Source organism: Canis aureus, chromosome 29 (genome assembly GCF_053574225.1).
Source record: "Canis aureus isolate CA01 chromosome 29, VMU_Caureus_v.1.0, whole genome shotgun sequence".
NCBI classification, from domain to species: Eukaryota; Metazoa; Chordata; class Mammalia; order Carnivora; family Canidae; genus Canis; species Canis aureus.
Genome location: NC_135639.1, coordinates 5,721,169 through 5,744,731, shown reverse-complemented (window position 1 = coordinate 5,744,731; position 23,563 = coordinate 5,721,169). Strand labels below are relative to the sequence as shown.

Sequence of the window (23,563 nt, the reverse complement as noted above, 5' to 3'; positions counted from 1 at the left end):
CAGAGCAATCTTGGTACCCCCAGGAAGATGTTGGCCTGGCCCACAGTCATTGCTCAATATTTGATTCAATGAATAAATGAATGAATGGATGCATTAATAAACCAATGAATATTCTTAAAAGCCTAAATCCTACTTACCTGGCAGGACTTGGTACACAGTTTACATAAACAACTAAACTCTTTGGACTGTGTAAACCTATCTCTCCATAGCTGGGAAATACAGGGAAAATTTGTTTGGCTTGAAATTCAGAGAAGTCTCAGGGATTAGAAAATGTTTTCCATCTCCAAGGCCTCCATGTGCAACAGGGCTGGAGGCATAAAGAAGCAGGACTCAGTGCTAGAAAGGAGCTGCCTTGGTTGGCACCAAGCTTAGATAGAGTGGATCTGTTTTGAAAAGTCCGTCTCTTCCCCGCTGGCTACCATATTGCCATGAGCACAGACACCAGAATTTATATACATTTTCAATCCTTGCCAAGATCAGCAATCTTCTCTTTGGGGAGGTTTAATGAGATGCAAATACTATCCCTGCCCTGACACCATCTCTGAGTTCAGTAATTCTCAGAAGTGACCTCATGATCTAGACACATACGCCAAGAGGAGAATGGTCACAGAGACACTATTTGGGTCAACTTGGACAGACATGTCCATGTAAAGATTGCCATTTTATGGATTGGGGATTGAGACTTCACTGCTGGGTGAATAAATACTCTCTGTACACAATTGTAGCCACCAGCCGTTAAAGGAAAAAGTCCAACTTTTAGGCAAATATTTGGCTCTCGTTGAACTTCTGCAAAATGATTACATCTGTAACTTCAGTTGTGAGCATTTCCTGAGCATCTCTATACGGCAAGGGTGCCGCAGAATAGAAAAAAAAGAAATTTACAGAGGCTGAGTGCTGACAAAAGCAGAACTATGAGAAAGACTGAGGAGATTGGAATGAATGTGCTTCTCATGTCACCAGCATTCATTCCTTCGAATCATACCAGCCTGGAAGTGAGGATGAGGCTGCATTTTATTGCATTTACCTGGGTCTCCACTGCCTTGCAACACTGGCTCTTGTGCTCCCAAAGGCACAAGACTCAGTCCTTTACTTCCAGGTGACCCGTAGGACTGTCACATGTGTGATGTGAGCAAACTCCCTTGGCCTCCACTGTCGTCTCCCACCCGCTGCCAACCCAGGTTTGGCTCTCAACCCCATTTTCCCAAAGCTGCACACAAGGAAACAGCCCGAAGGGCAGATGACCTGTGAGTGTGAGTATGCTCTAGAGGTGAGGATGACCCCCAGCTGACAGCAAGGACCCGGGGACCCCAAGGGAACCCCCACATGAGGAACTGACTTCTGCCAACAGCCTGGATGAGCTTGCAAATGGATTCATCCCCAAAGCCCCCAGAAAGGAATCCAACCTTGCAGACACCTTGATTTTCTCCTGGTGAGACCCTTACCAGATTCCGACCTACAGAACTGTAAAATAATAAATTTGTGTTGCTTTAAGTTTGTGGTAATTTGTCATAACAGCAAGAGAAAACCAGTGCAAGATTCATAATAAAAATGTTAGAAACTATAAAAAACAAAAAGAAAAAAAAAAGCAAAAGCCATCTATACTATTATCATCTCTGGATAATCACTTAAATTTTACTTGAGATATATTATCTATTTAGCTATCTTAACCCAACTTGAGAGCATACTGGACATACATTTTATAACTCACTATTTTATTTTTATTTAGCAGATACTTGTAGTATCCTAGGTCAATGAATTGTTTTCTCCATCCCTGACAATAGAATTTTTATAAAAGATTCATTTATTTATTTCACAGGGAGAGAGAGAGAGAGAGAGGGAGAGAGAAAGTGCAAGTGAGGGGAGGCGCAGAGAGAGAGGGGGAGGCAAGCAGACTCCCTGCTGATTGTGGGGCCCCCACTCAGGGCTCCATCCCAGGACCCGGAGATCATGACCTGAGCCGAAATCAAGAGATGGAGGCTTAACCGACTGAGCCACCCAGACGCCCCTTGAAAATAGAACTATAATCAGATCTTAGAAGAGTTCATGTAGAGGTCACACGGGGTGTGGGAACTTAGTAAGTGCCAGGAGCCACTTCCTGGAAGAGAGGGGGTCTTGAAGAGTGAGTAGGAGTTCAGAAGGTGAAGACAGGGTGACTTTCCCAGGAGGAGGAATGGTGTAGACAAGGATTGGGAGGCATGAGCCCAGAGCACGCTCCCTGCAGCTGCTGCGTCCTCTCTAGCCTAGAGGGTAGAGCAGGGGCTGGGAGGGGTGGGAGAGGCAGGAGGAAGGCTGGGGTCGGACCCCCGAGGACCCTCGACACTGGACGCTGCGGTGCTTAAGCTCTGGGAAAGCATCCTCTGAAAGACCGTCCTCTTGTCTCGGTCCTGCCACTGTGTCTTGCAGGAAACACCTTGTGGACAACTGACTTAGAGCTTCCTCCGAGAAAGAGCTGCGGGGGTTACTCAGCAGGTGAGACCTGCACAGACCAGAGTTTCCTAGAACGATGCTCCAGCGCCAGCAAACCCCACTCACCCGCAGGGGCTTCGACACAGTCATTACCTTGAAGCCTTTATGGAAAATGGAGATCATTCCAATCTCTTGACAACAACCCACCTCGGAACTGAAATCGCTGACACAGAAATAAGCACCTTTAATTACTACCAACGTACAAACAAGTCTTGGCAGAAAGACAGACGTCATCAGCTACGCTGTGCCCACCTCGCACGTTCTGGAACTGCTCCTCTGGTAAAAACCCTTGACTTCCAAGCAGCCGCTTAATGGGGCAGCAGGCCGTTGTGGGGGTTGCGGGGGAGTCTGTTTTCCTCCTCGGGGACACAGGTAAGACAGTCAGGGGCCCTCTGCAAACACCCCCTCCGTCCCCCACACTGGCCCATCTCTGGCGCGCTGGGGTTCGCTCTGTCTTGCTTGTTCCCAAGCAGAAGATGGGAACAGGGTCTGCTCACTAAAGTGCCAAGTCTTTCTGTCCTGGAATAATGAAGTAATTCCCACTCTTGTCTCCAGACTGGAGGGGATGAGTCATGTAGGACAACACCCTCCTCTTTTTCCCCAGCAATACATCTTCCCAAGCAGGGGAGATAGCCCAGAGTTGCCAGGGCCCTGGCTTTGTCCGGGGCCCAGGAGGGTTTTCTGCATCCATGTGTCGCGCTGTCTGCAGACCCAGGCCTGAAACCGTAGAAGGCCTTCTCCTTCCCCCGGCCTCTTCCCTCAAACTCGCCGGCCTCCTAATCCGGCCCTAATTCCACCTGGGCACTCTGTCTGCTGCCCTTTAAAACATCAAAGAACAGCTGCTTGCTCGGACATAATGGGTGTCTTTGTTACCCCTGAAGAACTGGAACCTTTAAAATGTCACTTCCTTGACGATTTCGTTTGGTATAAATGAAACCGATTTTCAAGTTAAAACTTGCACTTGGAGGTTGAATTCCCGGGGATCGTGTCTCTCTGCCTTTCCGCTGGCTCACCCCGTGGGTCTGACACCCTGACGTAGATGGATAGGGCTCTCTTGCAAACCCTGGAACTCTCGCAGCTCCTAAATCCTCCCTATCTGAACGTGAAGAGCCATCCCTGAGGACGTACTCCTGTGACCGTGCGTTCCGGCCCTGAGAATATTGCTATTTTTAATGATTTTCTTGTCTCTTCAAGCAGCCGTTAATGGTTGTGCTCATCTTAGAAACGATCCTTTTTTTAAGTTTGGATGGAATCCCATAGTAGAGAATGTCCAGTTCCTGCCTGTGTCCTGCACTGGCATCCACTAGAGTTGTGCCACCAAGTCTTCGTGCTCTTTGGAGTCATCAGCTCAGTCTGCGCTCTGCCCAGAAGGTAGAGCCTGAATTTATCCTGGATGCCAGCAAGAAGGCTGGCAAGGAATAGCATCCTGCTTTTCAGTGTCGGTGCTAGGACCTGCCACGTCCACACAGAGCTAACCTCTCACCAAGCAAACTGGAGGCCTCTATGCTCAGGACGTTGGAGGACAGTCGCCCTTGGCCCAAAGGCACTAGGGTGCGGGGTGCAGAGCCTCGAGCGATATGACAATCAAAACGACCAGTCATCTAATGTTAACGGGAACATATTTCCCCAGGTCGGTGACTACTGTTTCTGAGAGTCAACTTTTTAGGGAGTGGAGAGGGGAGTCTTCATTATCAGGTGCTGGTTGCTCTGGTTGTGGCCAACTCACCCCTCCTCTGTCCCACAATGTGCCCCACCCCATGAATCTCCATTTGCATTCTTTTACCCCCAAGGCATGGCTCAGGGGGGCAGATAGGTTTACTCATAGGGTCACTCCCTGATGGTGCAGTGGCTTCCAGAATGATTCCCAGGCTGCTTGTGGGTTTAAGAGAGAAGGGAGCCATTGGTTATGGAATAGCCTTGGGCATGGAATGGGGAGAAAGTTAGGTCCTCTTTGCAGTACTCCTGGGGAGTCCCTCTGCATTCACTGTCCCTGTCAGAGGAGTCCTCGGGCAAGTGGTGTTTGAGACTCCAGGCTTCCCTCTGGGCTCTCTGTTCCCAGCAGGAGAGGGTAACCTGCCCCGCAAATTAGATGGCTTCCCCATTTAGTGGGGCTTTCAGGATGACCTCCCCCTCCCCCAGACACACATCCCGCCCACCCAAACCTTCAGTCCATAACACTGCTCTCTATTTCCCAGGGGTAATAAGTACTTCATTCATGACCTTTTAATGGGTAAGATTTTTTCAGATGGGTATATGAGTTTTTGTAACCATTTCTTTGTTGTTGGATGTTTGGCTAATTCACATATTTTTCCTTTAAAGATTTTATTTACTTATTTATTTGAGAGAGAAAGAGACAGAGACAGAAAGAGTGTTTGCAAGTGCAGGGAATGAGTGCAGGGGGAGGGAGGGAGAATCTCAAGCAGAATCCCAGCTGAGTGCAGAGCCCAAAGTGGGGCTCAATTTCACAATCCTGAGATCCTAACCTGAGCCGAATCTAGGAGTTGGAAACTTAACCAACTGGGCCACTCAGGCACTCCTCACATTATTTTCCTCTTAAAAAGAATATTGTAGTTACATTTCTTACACAATGCCTTTCAAAACTTTAAAAGTTTCTAGAATGCTAGCAGTAGGATTGTTAGTTCAAAAGAAATGTTCATTTTACAGTTCAGATATGTATTTCTAAGTTGATTTCAAAAGATTTGTATTGGGATCCCTAGGTAGCTCAGCGGTTTAGCACCTGCTTTCAGCCTAAGGCGTGATCCTGGAGTCCTGGGATCGAGTCCCACGTTGGGCTCCCTGCGTGGAGCCTGCTTCTCCCTCTGCCTGTGTCTCTGCCTCTCTCTGTGTGTCTCTAATAAATAAATAAAATCTTTAAAAAAAAAAAAGTTGTATCAACTTATTGTCCAGACAGTAATTTTTAAAATTACTTTAAAAACTTGAGAGGTAAATAAGTGATAAATGTCTTAAGATAGCATAAATTTTTGTTTTTATCTAATTATAAAGGCAGAAAACTTGGAAAACATAAAAAGAAGAAAATAAAGTACAAAGGTCACTATTTTGAGAAGGAGATGATTTCTGCAACTTAGTATCAAATAGTTCAGAAAAATAATATATAGTTTTACATAACATGTATACTATGACACATATACCATATATACACATGCAATACATATGTGTATATATAATGTACATATGAAATAGAAATATTATACACATTATATATATCATATATAGATTGTCTAATGTACTTACTTGTACATGCATATTGCATATAATATATATTATTTTATAGAGAGTCACAATATGTATTGTGTGTGTGTGTGTGTGTGGAGAGAGAAAGAGGGAGAGAACAGTAAAGCAAATGTGGTAAAATGTTAACACAGTTGGTGAGCCTGGGTGAAGGTCTGTGAAGGTGTGTGAGCATTCTTTGTGCTGCTCTTGGAACTTACCTATCAATGTGATACTATTTTAAAATAAAACATTAATTGATTTTGGATTTGGAGATTTTTTCCTATGCCTAAAAACACTGTTTTCTGCCAATTTAGGGGTTCATACTATTTAGGTTTGTTTTTTTTTTTTTTTTTTTTTTAGTAGCAGCTCCATAGCATTACGCTGTACCATAAATATGCTGCCCTGACCTTGGTACATCATCTTATGGATCTTCCTTAATTTCCTTCCTGTGGAACTTTTAAGTTTTTTTCCAGTTTTTCATTATTAAAAATAAAATTTCAATTAAGTGTCCCTGGACACAAAGCTTTAATCACGCTTTTGGTGAATTTCCTTCCTGGGAAGGGCTGCTAACATAAATGGTCAAATGCCGCTGGACAGGTTGGGGTAATTCGCTCTGCCACTCAGTATGCAGGGGTCTGCTCTGTCTGGTGCCAGAAAGAGAGCCCTGCTCCAAGCTGCTCAAGGGGGAAGCAGGCTCCACTGTAGGCTCAGCTGCAGGAAGCACAGCCTGGCATTGCAGACCTGGAGGGTCTCCCTTGTGCAGGATTTCCTCCACCCCACCCTCCTCTGGGCAGGCTGGGAGCTCCTTTGCAAAGCTCTGAGCTCTCCCCTCTCCTTCACTCCCACTCGAGGGAGCCTCTGGCTCCCACTTCAGGACCTTGCAGTTGAGCCGCTCCCCACGGTTTGCACAGGAGGGATAGCACGTGTGCTAGGCGTGGGGTGGACAGAGCACAGATATCTTAAAACTGAGCAGGGCCCAAGAGGCAATGGCCCACACCTCAATCTCATAGGGCTTCCTGTGCATTTTACTACAGTTTTCTTTCACGCTTAAAAAAGAAAAAAAAAAAAAAAACACCAGAAAATTTGATAGTTTGAAACATTTCATTATTTTAATTCATTTCTTTGGATGCTAGTGTTCTTTACCAGTTGTGCATGTTTGTTGATCATTTCTCTGTCTTCTGCCAAAGATTTGTTCATGTCCTTCCACCATATTTGTACTGAATGCTGTTTTTCCTTTGTTCATCTGTCTGAAGGACATCACCCTCTGCTGCATAGTTCAAATAAACATCTGTCCCACTTTGCTATTCAACTATTTACAGTGTTTACAGTGTCATTTGACATTCAGCAATTTCCCATTCTTGCATCAGCAAATCTAAGTGGGTTTGTTTTGTTTTTTTACTACAGCTCCATATTTGGAGAAACGCTCCTTCTTTTGCTTTTGCCAGAAAGGTGTGCATTTCGCGTGCTCAAGTATTGGTGCTCTGCACCGCGTCCCCTCTCACGACACCCATGCGGTCCCTGGCACAGCACCCCAAGTGGGTGCTCAATCAATACGTGGTTGCTGTTGACTCAAGTGAAGGGTAATGAAAACTCTTTATGGTCTAATGACTTTGAACATTATTTGAAAGGCTGCAAATGAGAATTCGAGAAGCAATGCCCTAAATGGTACCCTAGTGCCTCTCAGAGGATCTGGCTAATTGAATTCAAACCATATGTGGGGCTGTCTTTCCCAGGACAATATGCTCAGAAGCCAGCGGAGATGAGCTGCCTTTCCAGAGCCTGGCAGTCCCATAACAGGACCAAATAAAGATTGAAGTCAACATCTTCCTTCTCTCCCTTCAGAGATTTGGATTATGATGTGTACCTTCTAGCGTTAATGACTTCTGAAAATTCATAGAGATGGCAATACAGGGCTCATCTGCAAACAGCAATGCAAGTGCCTTGTTTTAAAGCAGAAAGTGGTGTCCATAAGCCCGAGGCAATGAGTTGACTGTTACCACAGATCTTTTCACGATGTCTCTAAGCACGTATATGGAGACAACCACGAAATCACCGTGCTGGGCCTTCTTATGGCTCCAGGACTTTGGATCTCATTTTAGAAAGTGTTCACAGAAAACAAAACTAAAACAAAAACCATGTAGTACATTTTCTAAAGACAAACTGGTCCCATGGTGTCCCTGTGTTTTCCAGCTTTGTGGGGTGGGGGCAATCTCTTGTTTGAAATCTTGCTTTTTTTCTTTTTTTTGACAGAATTATTGATTCTGTGTTGACTCCTTGACTACGAGATCATGAACTCTCTTGGTCATCACAAATAAACATCTAAAGAATCGTCTCTTGCACCAACATCAAGAAAAAGGGAACTTGGGTTTTCTAAATAAAGTGTCCGGAGAAAAACCAATGTGTGTTTTGCACAGATTATGTCATTAATAAGCATTTTTAGGTGAAGTTAATATTTTACGGGCTATTAATAATACATGTGTTTGGAGAAATGCATATATGCTATAGGAGAAGGAGAAAGTTTCAAATCTTGAATCACAGCTTTGTATTGCAGTGCGGTTGGGACCCACAATTTGATGAAAACTTGCTGTTACTTTGTGTTGAGACTAAAGTTTTTTCATTGATGTAACCTGGAAAGTTCAGAATTCTGCTTCTAGCTGAGGCTGCTGCTAACACCCCCACCCCTCCTTACCCATCATGCACTTCAGCCACGGCTCTGAGCACCATCAATGCCAAAGTAAGGGCTTTGAAGCATCAAGCAGAGCATGTGAATGGCACTTATTATGTGTATACATCAGACGTCGTCTCAACTCAGAATGTGATTTAAACTTAACGGCAATTTTTGTTCAGAATTGGAAAGGGTCTGTCTCTTCCATTACCTTTGAGTTTGAAGAGACAGCTTACGCAATGTTCGCTTTCCCAGATGGAGTGAGACACAGAAGGGAGACAAGCGTGGAACAGCTGGTGAGGCCCAGATGCAGTGAAAAACTGGCTGGTGACATTGAAATGAGAACACCCTGACACCCATGGGTGCCAGGCTCCCTGCCAGTTGCTGAGGAGGAGAAGCGTGGTATAACCCCTGCCCCCGGGGTGCTCTCAACCTAGTGAAACATCACAGTACTCCGTTATTCTCATGTCATGATAAACCTACTTAAGTCTTCCTTATTCTGTAGCCCCTGATGTCTTGCTGCAAAAGATGCAAATAACCAAGGCAAATATTTTCTAATTTTATTTCCCTGAAGCTTTGAGGTATCCTATTCCATATGTTAAGTCTGATGGAGTTCAGAACATGTAGTCCCCAAACACAACATCTTACCATGTTTTAAGCATATGTTAAGCTGAAGGAATGTGAGAAATGCAGGTGCAAGGAAGACTCCCTGACCCCTCCTTCTCCCTGAAGCCATCCTAAGACCCTCCTGTGAGAGGTGCTTCCCTACCTGGGGGAAAGGAGCATCCTTATCTCAGAAGGGGAGACACTCCAAGAGGGCTTTGGGTGAGCAGGCCTTGCTAATTTTCCTACTCTTTACTCCCCTTTGCTCATACCTGTAGTCCTACCATGTTTTCCCATGACTGTCCGCTCCTCTACCGACCTAGTTCAAAAACACATCAACCAATTCTTCAACGGTTCATTTCCTAATGATGGCTACCATGTTACAGAACATTTATAGCAAACAAATGACCCTGCTTGTCTCCTTTGAATCTGTTTTTGTTGATTTTTCAGATCTGAAGAAGGTTGAGGATGAGTTTTTCCTTCAGGGGACACAAGTCTCCCCCTGTGTCAGTAAAGCTACCTAAAATGTTAGTGAAATCCGAAAGCATGTTGTCATTCTTCAGCACACCCACATAGGTGCAGCATAGACCACATAGAAGCTTGGGGTTCTGGAGGGCGACAGGCCTGGCTCCCACCTCAGTCCAGCTCCCTGACATAGAATAACCTGGGCAAGGTAACACCCATCCCCGAGAGGATTGCACTCCCTCATGCCGAATGGAGCTTATTCCGTGGGTCTCAGCACACTGGTGCACTTCTCCTAATTCAGACATCAGCTCCAGGGAGGCAGAGGGGAGGCAATGTAACCAGCCTTCAAGGATGTTCATCTTTCTACTCTGAGCTCTGAGCCCCTACCCTGCAGGAGGACCAGATGGGAACTGGGATCTATGGTCCCTTGCTTCTCGAAGTATGGCCTCTGCTCAGTGCTGAGTGGGATTCTAGTACTTTAAAAGAAGCTTTTTTTGTGTGCAAGTCTTCTACACATGCCAGTTTCTCCACCTGATGCTCAGTTGATCTGTCTCAGACTTGGAAGAAACAGTGACGGGTTGCAGGCGTTCCCTGAGAAATATTAGTTGGCCTCAAGATGGTAACAAAGGGGTTTTCAAGAGTGATCTGAAACCATACTAATCTTAGAAGCTCTAACCACCCCCCTCCTTATGTCACACACTGCAGTCCACCTCCTGTTCAAAGGAAGCCAGTCCAGATCCTACCTACCCTCTACCTGCTAGGACTATTCTGAGGGTAATGAATGTGAAGTGGACATGATTTGTAAATGTGTAGACTTTTGACTCAGACTCAAAAAAGGGCACCTGGGTGGCTCAGTGTTTGCACATCTGCCTTCAGCTCAGGTGATGATCCTGGGGTCCTGGGGTCAAGTCTTGTATTGGACTCCCTGCAGGGAGCCTGCTTCTCCCTCTGCCTGAGTCTCCGCCTCTCTGTGTCTCTCATGAATAAATAAAATCTTAAAAAAAGGGGGGGGGGTGGATATCTCAGAAAATGAAGAGAGACCACTGAATAGCTTTGAGACCTAAAGCCCACTCTCTTGACATCTTTCATGAGACAATGGTCTTGAAGCCAAGCATTATGGGGCAGGAAGAATGAACTTTCTAAACGCCTTGATTTTCATGAGCATATCAAGCACTCTGCTGAAGGGACAAGATCCTGGAGATTATGTGGCAGGGACAGAGGAAATCCAGGATATGACCCAGAGGAGAAATCTACTTCCTCTAGGTTGGACAGAGGAAGGGCTTTAATTTGCTTCTCCAGCATGTTTCTAGGCCTTTCCATGAGGCATGCAGGAAGGCAGCAGGAAGTTCCTGATATACTGTGCCTGAGAATGCAGAAGCAGAGCCCAGTCAGCATGGAGAACTGGCAGGCTCAAGCTGAGAGAGCACACAGGCTGTAGACTGGAGTAGCAGGTGCCAGTAGAGTGGGCAAGGAACATTGTGAGCTGCAGAGGATGGCAAGGGTCCTATCTTAGGCTACTTGGGCTGCCACGAATACCACTGACTGGGAGATGTACACAACAGAAATAGCTCACAGTCCAGAGGCTAGGAAGTCCAAGATCCAGGTAGCAGCAATCTACATTTCACTCTGAGGTCTCTGCTCTTGGCTTTTGTAGGCAGCCACCCCTGTGTCGTGTGCTCACATGACCTCTTTATGCATTTTGAGGGACAGAGTGCAAGCTTTCCAGTGTCTTGCCTTAAAAGGATGTTAATCCTGACAGATCAGAGCCACATCCTCATGACCTCATTTAGCCTTTTTTTTTTTTTTTTTACCTCACTTAGCCTTAATTACATTCTTAGATGCTTCATCTCCAAACACAGCCATAGGGGGCTGGGGCTTCAACATGTGAATCTGGACGCAACACAGACATTCAGTCCAAAACAGGACCTTTGCTCTCCGAGGACCTTGGAAGCAGATGTGACCCTGTGTCTTACTCCTCCCTGAGCCTGTCTCATGTCTATAGGTGAGACATGAGATGCACATATCAATAAACTTCTGTTCGTCTTTTATTAATTTGTCCTTTATTATGAGGCTTAACTGAGAACCTAGGATAGAGAGAGGAAAAATGTTCTCCTCCCCTACCATATAAAGCACATGGCAAGCATGTGGCATGTGGTTAGCCCTCAAAAGGAAAACAACATTCTCAGCCATTAGTTTTTGATACATTTGAACACATTTTGATACATGAATCCCGGGCTCAGCAGGTTTTTGTCCCGGGTTTCTCTTCTGTTCTGCTCATGACCCATCGATCAGAAACCACTTCGTGCATCAGAGGCTAGGAAGTGGGGGAACCACACTCAATCACCAATGTAGAATTATGGTTGAAACCCCTCAATGTGAAAAAAGGCTTCATCATATTCCCTTAATCTGAGTCAAATCCCCGGCTAGAAACATCAATGTCTGCACGTACCATTTGCATCCACACAAAAGGTATCTGCTATCCGCTGGGGAGGAGAAGCTTCGCCTGGCTAATGAAATGTCATAGGCTACCAAAGTCCCAGAAAACTACCCTGAATCACTTTGTCATTTTGATTTAACCAACGTTTCAGCCCAGCGAGCAAGACTTGGAATTATAATTATGTCAGCATCTGATAATTAAATCCCCCTAATCAGCCTTCATGTATACTTTTCAACCAAAACAAGCACAAAAAATTCTGCACATGCCCTCAGTAGATTTCAGTGCTAAGGGACATATTTGGCAACACATGACCGGTACGTGAATGGTCATCACAAACCCCTCTGGTATCCGTGTCACGACATGAGTCACAAGGAACCACAGTGGATACAACACATAACTGTGGCTTTACTTCCTCAGAAATCGGCAGCAGTGAAAGATGCCTCATTCCCCTCTCCCGGACATCAGCAGGCAAGCAGCAGCCCCGTTGGCTTTGATGAAAGGATATGACACATGGTATGTGCTTAACGCGGGGGACGGTTGTAATACCTTCTCCCTGACATCAGTTCCAGCTGCTGCCCTGTGTCAGGCAGGTCAGCAAAGTCATCTCCCAGACGCTTTTCCATCTCTCCCTCCTGGTGCTGTTTCATCAAAAAGACTCAAAGAAACTCATGACTGTTTTTCTCTGCAGTTTAGGCCATAAACTTGGTTCCCTTCCTCCTTAGGCTTGGAGAAGAATAAGCCAGCATTTTTGAAGATCCTAGAGGAAAGTAAAGGCTGCCCCCCCCCCCCCACACACACACCGCTTCCAGCCTCTGATGTGCTAAGATCTGAGAGATCTTAGCTTGAAGTCACGCTTTGGCTACAGCCCGGCAGGTGCCCGCAGCATCCAGAACGGGGACGCGAGCAGCTGCTTAGAGATGCGAGAAGAAATGGATGCTTCTCAGCGCCTCCTCCCCTATACTCACCCCAGACAACCCCCTCAGACAGTCTCTGGGGGGCTCGGGATCAGAACTGTGCTGGAGGCAGCCGACAGACTTGAAACAAAACCCCTCGGTTGGAGGGGAGGCTTGCCAAGGCTGTTGCTAGGTTCCAGGTGGAGAAAACATTTGCGGGAAGGAGCCCGGCACTTGGGGACCAGCAGCCCGACTGTGAGGAGAAAGGGGGACGCCCGGGGAATCCCACGGAGTTTTCTGACAACCGTCTCTCCTGATGAGCGGGGACATGTCCTGGCAGCTCGGGACAGACAGAGGAGGGGAGAAATGCAGAGAGGTTGCCAGCCTGCGTGGGTCCCCGGTGAGGGCCAGGCCAGCTCACTGCCAGCCACCCAGGGGCTCTGCAGCCGCCCCGGCGGGCAGCTCTCACCTACCCGTGAAAGGGCACACGAGGCACAAGCCTCTGCTGATAGACTCGTTTTAATCACTCCACGGATTGTTTCCTTTGCTCTCAGTGTGCCCACCAACGCTCTCACACAGAGCCCCAGGGAGTCATTCCTGCACCCCGTTTCTGCTCCCTTAGCCCAGAAGGCCGGGGTTCCCACTGGGGACAGCCACCTGCCGGGTGGCCTCATCGTCTCATCCTTCCGCACCTGGCCGGCCTCGATCTCAGAGCGTGGGGCATCGGAGACGGGTCCAGGTCCAGAGCCGGCGATTCTTACGCCTGGTGTCAAAATGGGAGAGCTTCCCAGGCAAGAGCCTTTGCAACCACCCTTCAGCCACTGGCGTTTCCCAAACGGTTCTTTCAAAGAGCCTCCTTTCATGTGAGCAAGCATTTGCTGACTCACTCAGGGAGCACACAGCTTCCAGGAAGTTTGGTTGGCAATCCGTGCTGGCTTAAAAAAAAAAAAAAAAAAAAAAAAAAAAACCCAAGGCAATTGTTTTTCCATTATTCCATTACCAGCTGGCAGAAAGGATAAATACCAAAATAGGAATTTCTCTTTCGACATGAAGTCATGGAGACCGCGGTGAGACAGGCCGGTCCTGTTACCGGCTGTCCGGCTCAAATTATTTCAAATGTTGCTGGGTTCGAGCTCACGAACCGTCAGCTGCACATCTTCGGCTCCTGCTACCTGCTGGATCGCCGGAGAACCGTTCCAAGGCCAGAACCCAAATATGCTCAGATGCAAAGAAATCAGCTCCAGGATGAATCTGATTATTGAAGTGACAAAGGTAGAGTCTACTTAAGATTTCAAAGTCATTGAAGTCTTTCCTGAAGTCTCATTTTAAGAAGAGAATCAGGCAACTGGGGCAGCCAGCTCCTGAGAGAGATATAAGGGGTGTCTCTTAGATTTCAAGACCTGACTTCCATATTTATTCTAACACTATTATATTTCTGTTATAACCTTAATAAGACAGAAAGGGAATGCAGGATATCCAAAATTTACTCATCCGCATCACAAAACAAACAACAGGGGAAAAAATTCAGTTTAGCAGAAAGCAGGACTTTCACTTGCAGCCCTGGACTGAGCTGGCTGCCCCGGAGCACAGACCAGCTGGAGCCAGACATCACAAACTCCTACCCGGACTCCACCTCCGGGCCCTTAGTTACGAAATGTCTAAGGGCATTCGATCCCAAGTTGACTCTTTCTTACTATTTAGATTTTAAGACCTGGCATCCGCTTTACAAAGGGGGTAAACTCTTCACTGGCAACTTTTGGAAGTTGGCTGCATGCAGGAATTCTGAGATATTTAGTTGCTAAGTGACATCAACCCACTTCTTAGCAAGTGTCCTAGAACAGTCTAGAAATGATTGGGCCCTGGATTTAAGTTACCGGTTAGGAAAAGCTTGGAAACTCTCTGAAGATAGTAAAGAAACACAAGAAAAGCTAAGGAACTTGCTGGGCCAGTGTTTGATGGTGTGATCTCACCCTTGCAGAGCTGCCCCTCTTGCCTACCGTTGAGATGGATCTGGGCCCTCTAAATGGTTTCCCGCCACTTGCGGGCACAACGCTAAGCTTTGTTGGTAAAGGAGACAGAGACACTGTGGGACAGAAGGGTGCTGCTTCCTAGGTCTGGGACAGTCGGCTCTGTGGGCTCCTGTGGGTCAGGTGGTGGCTGCTTCCCCGGCACCCCCTCAGTCAATCCTGCAGCAGTAACATGGCTTCCACATGCATCCTAGACAGCTGGCTTCCAGCAAATTCTAGAGGGTGGATTTTCAACAAGATCTGTCAGCAGGATCACCTGTTGAGCAACAACCATTCCCTCTCCATCCTATCTAGGCCTCAGCCCAGGACAGGAGAGGATGCTCCTTATGGGCAGGGATGCTCCTTTTCTGCGCAGCTCCTACCTGCATGCTTTGCAGTTCCTTCTCCCTCTTGCTGGCCGATCCCTCGTTCCTGCAGCTCCGTTATGGTAAATAGTCATATACATTACACATCCCTGGCCAAGCTACCGTGTAGTTTCTCTCCCCTGATTGGATCCAGACCGATAACCTGGTCTAGGGGCACAGACTGCGGAGCAAAGCAGCTGAGACCTGAATCCAGAGTCTGCTCCCCGCTGTGTTGTTCTATCATCTCTGGTCGGCGGGTTCTGATACGATGTGCCCAAAAGGCGAAGCACCAATCCATCCTGGAGGGCAGGGCAGAGGGGACGGTGTCAGGACAGAACCCAAAGGCTGAATTTTTAAGCAATTTTCCAGTAGATACATAAATGAAAGGCATTCCTGAAAGGGGACGGTGTATGCAGCCTTGGAAGGAGGGAAAGTGAGTGACATCCCCAGTCTGGGGACAGAGCTGCCAGTAGGGCTCCTGTTTAGTCTCCCCAACCTCCCCGCATTCTGGGGTGATTCCTAGTGAGATCAGAGGCCTTTGGGATCCTAACCCTCGCTCTCCAGTTTCCCTGTTTTCTCACCCCTGCTCTCTGGGGACAACCCGGGGCCTCTCTCTCTCCAGGGACTTGGGGGGCAGGGGCTCCTGACCTGGGTGCTGTGGTGGTAAGAAGGTGGCAGAGGAGTGGGTTAGAGGCCCCCACTGGCCGTGATCTCATTTCTCAACAAGCATCCTCCACAGCAACTTCAGCTCATAACAGAGAATACACAGCAGAGCGACATTCTCATTTTTGTAATAACCGCATTTATTTCCATTTTTGATAAAAACTAGTTAGTTCTTAACTCCCCAAACACACATGTATAAATAATGAACATCGTCAACGTTGGAAGAACAAATGGCAGAGCCGGGGCCCTCAGGCCACCTTTAGCAACACAGCTTTTGTTTTGGTAAGAGGGGGCTTTGCAGGAAACACTGAAGTTACCTATAATTTTTCTCCCACCGATTCTGCTCCCCTAGCTCCTGTGGATACAGACTTTCTATCAATGAAGAGAAGCAGAGTGGGGTGGGGTAGTGAGGACGGCCCTGCCCACCCCGGGGTCACAGACAAACAGAATGCACGTTCCCGAGTCCCGGATGGAGCACCTGCTTGCATCCACGGTCAGCTTCCAGCAGCACGCGGCCCACACATCCAGGGAGTTTTTAAACATTCTGGGTGCTGACCCAAAGCCTGGAGTTGGCTGAACTGGCAAAAATTGGGACTGATACTGAAAAAGGGATAGATGCGGGTACCAACAATCCGATGAACAAGAATAACCCCCTGGGATCTAGGCCCGTGGAACCATGTAAGGCCTTTCTGCCTCGGTGGGAATGGTGGGGGCAAACATCAGAAGCCAAAGGTCAATTCCAAATTGGAAAAATGAGGAGCCTGTTCCTACCGGTTCACATCACGTGGGTCACCCCTTGATGGCCTGCCGACCCGCTCCCTCAAGGGTTACTGTTTCTGTGCAGTTTGGGTAAGCAATTCAGGAAGCTATGTTTTTCTTTATGGAAAAAAAAAATGAAAAGTAAGTGTTTCATATCATGAAGATAATGCTAAGTTTAATGCTTGATCCAGCGTTTGAAGTCATCCCAGGGCCAGGTAGCGGGTCAACAGGGCAGCCTGTGGTTAGACCGCGTTCCTTTGAAGGAGCTGGTCCAGTAATTGCTAGGGAAGCAGGAGACAAACACGTCAGGTTCAAGGTCAGCATCTGCGCGCCACACACACGTCACACCTGCTGGCGGCCGGGCCATTACCTTTTTGAAGACCTCAGCGCGGAGTCGGTTACTCTGTAAGATCACTCTCTTCTTTTGTTCCTCTTTTTTCTTTTTAACTTCCGGCAAGTTATTATAGATTCTGAAACAGAGTCAGAAAAACCCTCTGAGTGGTGGCGAGACACCGTGTGTGCCTGTGGCGGGTCTGTGTCCTGTCCTGGCGACAGGCTCTTCCATTTCAAAGGCAAGGCCAGCTGCGGATGGGCCATCTCGGATCTGCGAGACGCCGAGTCCCAGGGCTGCCCCGACAGGCCCCAGGATGGGCCGGGGGGGCTGTGACGGCGCCAACAGTCCGTGGGTCCCCCCCCGCCCAGTCAGAGCGGGGAGGCCACCTGTCCGCGGGGCAGTCACTTCTCTGCCCCTCCAGTCTCTCTGAGATAATTAACGACTCGCTTGCATAAAGTGGGAGATTCCAAACCCGCCGCTTGGCCACTCTGTGTAAACTCGCCCCAGATACCTTTTTGCTACACAGTTTTTGGACACTTTCCCGTGACTTAGAAAAGGAGCAGGGAATAAATGGAAGTAGCAGGAGCCGTCCTGGAAGATCACACATGTAAATGTGTGTCTCCCTCTTAACCTGTTGCCTTCCCAATTCAAGTGCTTCCAGACACGTCTCAGGCATAAAGTATTGTGTTTTGGTCCTGGTGTAAAATCAAGAGTTTCTGAGTTACGAGCAGGGCCCAAGAGACCTTCTTCTGGACCTTTCTTTCCTACCTCTTAACGGAAACTGTTTGTGTACAGACGCCAAAAGATATTTCTGCAAGAACCCACAGTAGAAGGACTGCAGCTGAGCTCTGGGATTGCTGTATACATGGCACTCGGATAAACACTTTTTTTTTTTTTTCATTTTCTCTCACATCTGAAAGCCAGACAAAATTTGTTTAATAGGTTCTACGGTTAAAATAATAACTAACAATGAATAAAAACATTACTGATGACAGTATTAGCAGCTGACCTTATCCTGGTTACTGAGCATGAGGCTAATCACCTGGCATATATGTTCTCAATCCTCACAACAGTTCAAAGAGGCATGTTGTGTCCTCCAGAGTATGATTTTTCCCCACATTTTCCCCCTTTCTTTAAATTTAAGCTCAATTTGCCGGCATATAGTATAACACCCAGGGCTCATCCCATCAAGTGTCCTCCTCAGTGCCCGTCACCCAGTTACCCCATCCCCCCCCCCACCTCCTCTTCTGCAGCCCTTTGTTTGTTTCCCAGAGTTAGGAGTATATTGAGGAAGGCAAGCCCCAGCGAGGATGGGAGACTCGTGTAAAGTCCCTCAGCTGGCTAAAGGTGGGCTGGGATTCGAAGCTCGGACTCTCTCTATGCACCGCTCTCCCCCAACCATGGAGCATAAAGTGTCTGGGAAATGCTTGTTGAATGAGTAAATAAACACACACAGTTTCCATGTCCAGGAACTATTCTGGAAAGGGCCAGGGACGTAGACGATAAGGAATCAGTAGGAAAGCTGAATGTCCCAAAGCTCCAGTGGAAATCCCTTCAGATGCAGAAGGCCGTCTTCTGGATACGAACCGTCTGAATCGTGTGGGCAGCTTAAGATAAAAATTCCCAGGTGTCACTCCTGGAGTGTCTGATATAGTATTTTGTTAAAAGGGCTTCCTAAATAAATTATGGTACATCCATACCATGCCCCACTCAGCAGATAGTGAGAACCAATGAGAAAAATCATCTATGCCTGTATCTTTTGACACAGAAAGAACTCACATATTATAAAGCAAAAAAGTAAGCTATGGGAAAATAATTTATATGGTATGACCCCATTTATGATTTAAAGTTAGATAATTGTAGATGTACAAATAAAAGTCAATTTCCAAGCAGAGAGAAAGGCCAAGAAGAATACACAGAAGGTGATAACTGTGGGTCTCTGGGGAAAGGATTGGGCTCAGGGAAGTGGGGTAGGAGGTAGGAGGGGAAGACAGTGGACTTAGACTTCAGCTTTTTCTCTACTGTTTGAGTTTTTAAAATGAAAATGTGATTTAACAATACAACTAAAGACAAAGAATACAAAAGAAAAGAAAGGTCCAGTGTGATTGTGGGTGAGTGAAGTCTGAGAGCCGGGGTCAGAGCCCACCCAGGACGTAGTGAAAACCCAAGTACAGACTCCATCCAGGGCATGCCCCATAACCTAGCTCCTGCATCCTCCCTGAGCCTTGGTTTCCTCTTCTGGAAAGCCACAGGGCCATCCTGTCGACCCTGAATGCTGCTTTGAGATCTAGCATTTTCATTGCAAGGCTCTGAAATAGCAGCTTTGGGTTTAGGGACCAGGACGGGAAGACTCAGCTGAATTTTCTCACAAAATTGAAAAAAAGAACACAACTCTGCACTTTTCAAACAGCAAGTCTGAAAACCCGGTGGCCCCTCAGCACCCCCAGTTAGAACGCTGTGAATCCGTGAATCAGATGGCTAATAGGATGCTCCCCTTCTTGTCACTTCCACTCTTTGACTTACAAAGCCCCCCCACACACACACTGCAGATGTTCAAAGTTGGCCAATTATCATGGAAACAATTCGGTCATGCTAAAAGCAGAGATTTTTTTGTGCCTGGACTGTGGAGAAATATATTCTTCCTATTTCAGCGGTTTTCCTAAGCTCGCTATCAATTGGGTGTAATTATTAGAGTGCGTCCCAGTGCTAGATACTTTACTATAAACAAATGACATTTTACTTGCATGAACTTGGCCAACACTGCTGAGTTCTTGCCTTTTGGGTAGGAGGCCAGGGCTCAGAGAGAATGGCCGCCTTTGTGTGCATCAGGCTGGTGAAATTGTGGGGGTCTGGAATTGCAAGCAGCCAAGCAGAACAGGGGAGTTTGCACCAGCAGGGCCACCAGGCCCGCTGGGGATGCAGCGTCAGGAAGGCCAGCGTGTGGCCCGCGGTGGCTTTGCTGGCTCCCATGTGCCACGGGCTTCCAAGTCTGGACTCTCTTCTTGCAGGCTCTGCTACTGTCAAGGCCCTCAGGAGAAACCGCCTCTCTCCTCATAAAATCACCTTCAAAGGTGCACGGCGACACACAGCACCTGCCCACAGAGACGATGAACATGTGCAGAAGCATTCCCATTACGAGTCTGGGGATCTCTTAGAGACCAATTACTGGACCAGTTCAGAATCCAAGACCCACCGCTTTCCTAAGGCTTTTCCAAGAACGGCATTAACATTCAGAGGTGCAATTGGACAACTATACTTCTCTTAGCCAGCTTTTCAAACTCACGGCCAAGAAGACCTCAAGACATTAAAGTTGGACCTGGAAATAGTGACTCCTCTGGACAGCGCCTGGATGCATCAGACACCCTCCCCCGCCTCACCCCACATTTTTCGATATCACATAATAACCAAGTACCTTTTAGATCGCATGTGCATCTCCTTCTCTGAAATGTACCTTTCTTTGGGTTTGAACAAGTTATCTGGAATGAAAGAGAAAGAGGATTAATTTTGGAAGGTATGGATACGGCACATTCTAGAGAAACACTACAGTGGACTCAGTAAACACTTTGCTACTGATCCTCAGTCTAAGCCCCGCCCTGCTGCAGATACTGCACGACATAGCAGACACTCAGACACCGTAAACGGTTATATTAAAATGGACAACCAATAGATTGGTCTTGGCAATAAATACAGTCATGAAGCACAAGGTTAGCACCTAACATACTTTGCAGACAGTGACCCTTGCATATGCTCAGATAGCAATAGTCTCGGTGTGCAGGGGGGGCAGCGCCAAGGTGGCACAAAAATGTGCTTAAGTGTCACCCTGGGTTCAGGGCCCTGGGTGTCAGGTGAAAGATCTCCACATTAGGCTCTTGTCTCGAAGGACAAGGACATCTCCCTGCTATCACTAGAGCATTTTGAGAGCAGGAGTGGACACTCACAACCGGGGCCCTCGGTCAGGGACACTCAACCTTGGCATCCATTCTCCTGCAGGACTACCCACTTCTAATCACTATGAGTCTGGAATGTTTTTCATTGTAAGTCCATATTACTAATCACAATGATGCTTACAGATGGCACACTTGAGCGTGGTATGTATTTTTTAAAAAAAATAGTGAATACCCTCCTGCAATAATTCCATCTCCCACAAGGCTCTTGACCCTAAAGACTGGCCAAGAGTCTGTCACACAAAAATCCTCTTGGGGTACGTGTTGCATGGAGTACCTCTGAGAAGCTGCCACACTTCCTGGAACACCTGGATGGGGACCAGGTCCCTTCCTCCACTGAGCACAAGCAGGCAGACACCTGAGCATCCTAGTTAAGTATCACAGAGTTGAAGTGGATTCCCTGTGATCCCCAGTGAAGACCTCACATGTTCCTATCAATCTCCTCCATGGGGGGCCTGTCCCCCCAACTCAGCGCTCCTGTGGAGTCACGCAAGACCTCTCGGGCTTGCAGAATTCTCCACGAATATACACGAGGGTGGGGTAGAGACAGGAATTCTAATGAATTTCTCCCCTCTAGAGAAAGAAAACACAGCTACTGATTTACAAACTGGAAACAACAGGGTGGCTGAGCTTGTAGTCTAGTTATTGAACATGAGTGGAAAAAAATGGCACCATTACTTAACTTCAAAGATAAGATTCCAAAGAGAAATAGGAGAGGAGACAAAAGAAAAAAAAAATCAGAAGAATTTTCCCAGCTAAGGGGAAACGTCCCCAGTGTTTGGAAAGGCATGAGAGAAAGAAGCAGTCAACATCACCATTGCGCCCACCCTTGGCTTTCGCCCCAGAAAGGAAAGCTTCAGAAACATCCCGATGACTTTCCCAAAGACATGGGGTGTCACCTTAAGGCGACCAGGTCTTGGGAAAGTGGTTGTGTGACTTTGAAGACTCCCACTCAGGCCAGGAGAAGGAACCCCTACAAAAAAATTAAGAGTCAAGCCTGGATTAGCATTCCTCAGGAGGGACTCGAGATTAGGGTGCGGTCAACCCAGACAGATAATGGTGCTCCCAAGGAATACAAACGTTACAAGCCGTATCTGTGATATTTTTTATAATCTTAATCCAATGGTTTGTGGTGTACTCTGAAATTCGTTTTTTTTTTGTTTTGTTTTGTTTTTTAAGTTTATTTCTCTAGAGCACCTGATATCACAAAGCGGCTTTGGTTTTATTTCCAAGAGGAAACAAAAGCAAATGTGAGCTCTTTGGCACCTCCACTGTTTTGTTTTCTGAGCTCTTCGTGGCCTGCTGTGCCTCAGCAGGAATTGAAATTCGGGGCCCAGCAGCCCACATTAGGTGCAAAACAAGTAGGTCCGGCATCCAAGCCGGCCAGGCCCTCCTGGGCTGGTGGGCTCCACCCACACTCTGGGAAAGTGCTCCTTAGTTGCTGACTTAAAGGTTTCATAACACCACCAAGCCCATCTGATGAATAGAGAGACCAAAGAGAGAAGCAGGGGTTCTGGGCGCCTGAAGGAAGTTGTTTGAAGTAAAGCAAGTGGCTTGCTGATGGCTCTCAACCTCACCAGAGTACATAGAACTCTATCTGGCTCTCAGAGGGGGGAAGGAGAGGGGAGAAATGGCACATCAGACATGGTGGTGGTGGGGGGTCCTTGTTATTATTGATAACAATACTCCTAGCATTTATTGGATGCTTCCCTATGTGATCTTCATACCAACCCTGTGACTTGCTCATGATTTTCCATATTTTAGGATTGGGGAAATCTGAGGTCAAAGGGCTGTTTCCTGTTCAGGTTCATGAAGTGAAAGAGTGAATGGCAGAGCTGGGTTTCAGCCCGAATTAATCCAGCCCTGTCCACACGTGCTCTTAACCTCAGAACACTGCCACCGACTCCTATTGCAGAACCCACATACTGGAAGCCCTGATAATGCCAGTCCACTTCCCATGAGGCCAACCCCAAATGTGTTTCTCTTGTACTCCCTCCCTCCTACATCTAATGAGCAACTACTACATCACCAGGGGTTGCTCAGAAGAAAGGTAAGATCCTACCATCATGAACCTCATTTGTTGGGGTGGGGGGTGTGTGGTGTTTAGATGATTAACAAACCAGCCACAAAGTATCAGGCAAGTGATCGGAAGGAAATGAAACGTGATCACATGGTAAAGGGGGGTTGGGGCAGTGGGGGGAAGAGATATTGAAACCAGAACCCAGATGAACATAGGACCAGCTGTGGGAGACTCTGGGAGAAGGGGGTCAGTGGGGAGAACCAGCGAGGGCCACAATGGATGCAGTGTGAGGGAGGGAGAGCTCGAGGATGAAGCAAAGTCAGGCCAGCAGGTGACACAAGATCAAAGACAGCACCACTACCCACCCCCCTGCCCGGCACACCTACTGAGAGCCCCCCGGGGACTGTGAGCACCATGCCCGAGCGTGGGCACTGGAAATGTAAACCAAAATCTCTAGACTATGCTACTGTGCACCCAAACTGGGAACCACCTGTACTGGGTTTTGTAAGCCAGCTTTGCAAGCCTGGTAAGGAGTATTTCTTCAAAGTGAGAGAGAGATAAATATTTTTAAAAGGGGGGGGGCACCTGGGTGGCTCAGCATTTAAATGTCTGCCTTTAGCTCAGGGCCAGATCCCGGGATCCTGGGATCGAGTCCCACATCGGGCTCCCCGCAAGGAGCCTGCTTCTCCCTCTGCCTGTGTCTCTGCCTCTC

The 23,563-nt window shown here is 47.4% G+C and overlaps 1 protein-coding gene across 16 annotated transcripts in view; it reads right to left on the bottom strand.

Moving 5' to 3' along the window:
• Window positions 1–15,910: 15,910 nt before the first annotated feature.
• Window positions 15,911–23,563, bottom strand: part of C29H10orf90 (chromosome 29 C10orf90 homolog) — a 212,734-nt gene continuing 205,081 nt past the window's right edge. For 9 of the 16 annotated variants that reach the window (XR_013367694.1, XR_013367691.1, XR_013367690.1 and 6 more), the window contains 4 exons: window positions 20,300–20,363; window positions 19,663–19,979; window positions 16,924–17,023; window positions 16,702–16,834 (listed from right to left, as the gene is read on the bottom strand). Coding sequence is in view for 7 of the 16 variants with exons in the window: in XM_077877234.1 (XP_077733360.1) it covers window positions 16,796–16,834; window positions 16,924–17,023; window positions 20,300–20,363 (203 nt within the window). In the remaining 9 variants the exon portion in view is untranslated. Of the gene's footprint in view, window positions 16,835–16,923; window positions 17,024–19,662; window positions 19,980–20,299; window positions 20,364–23,563 lie in introns of those variants that run through there. The other 7 variants (XM_077877232.1, XM_077877234.1, XM_077877228.1 and 4 more) reach the window with 3 other exon arrangements.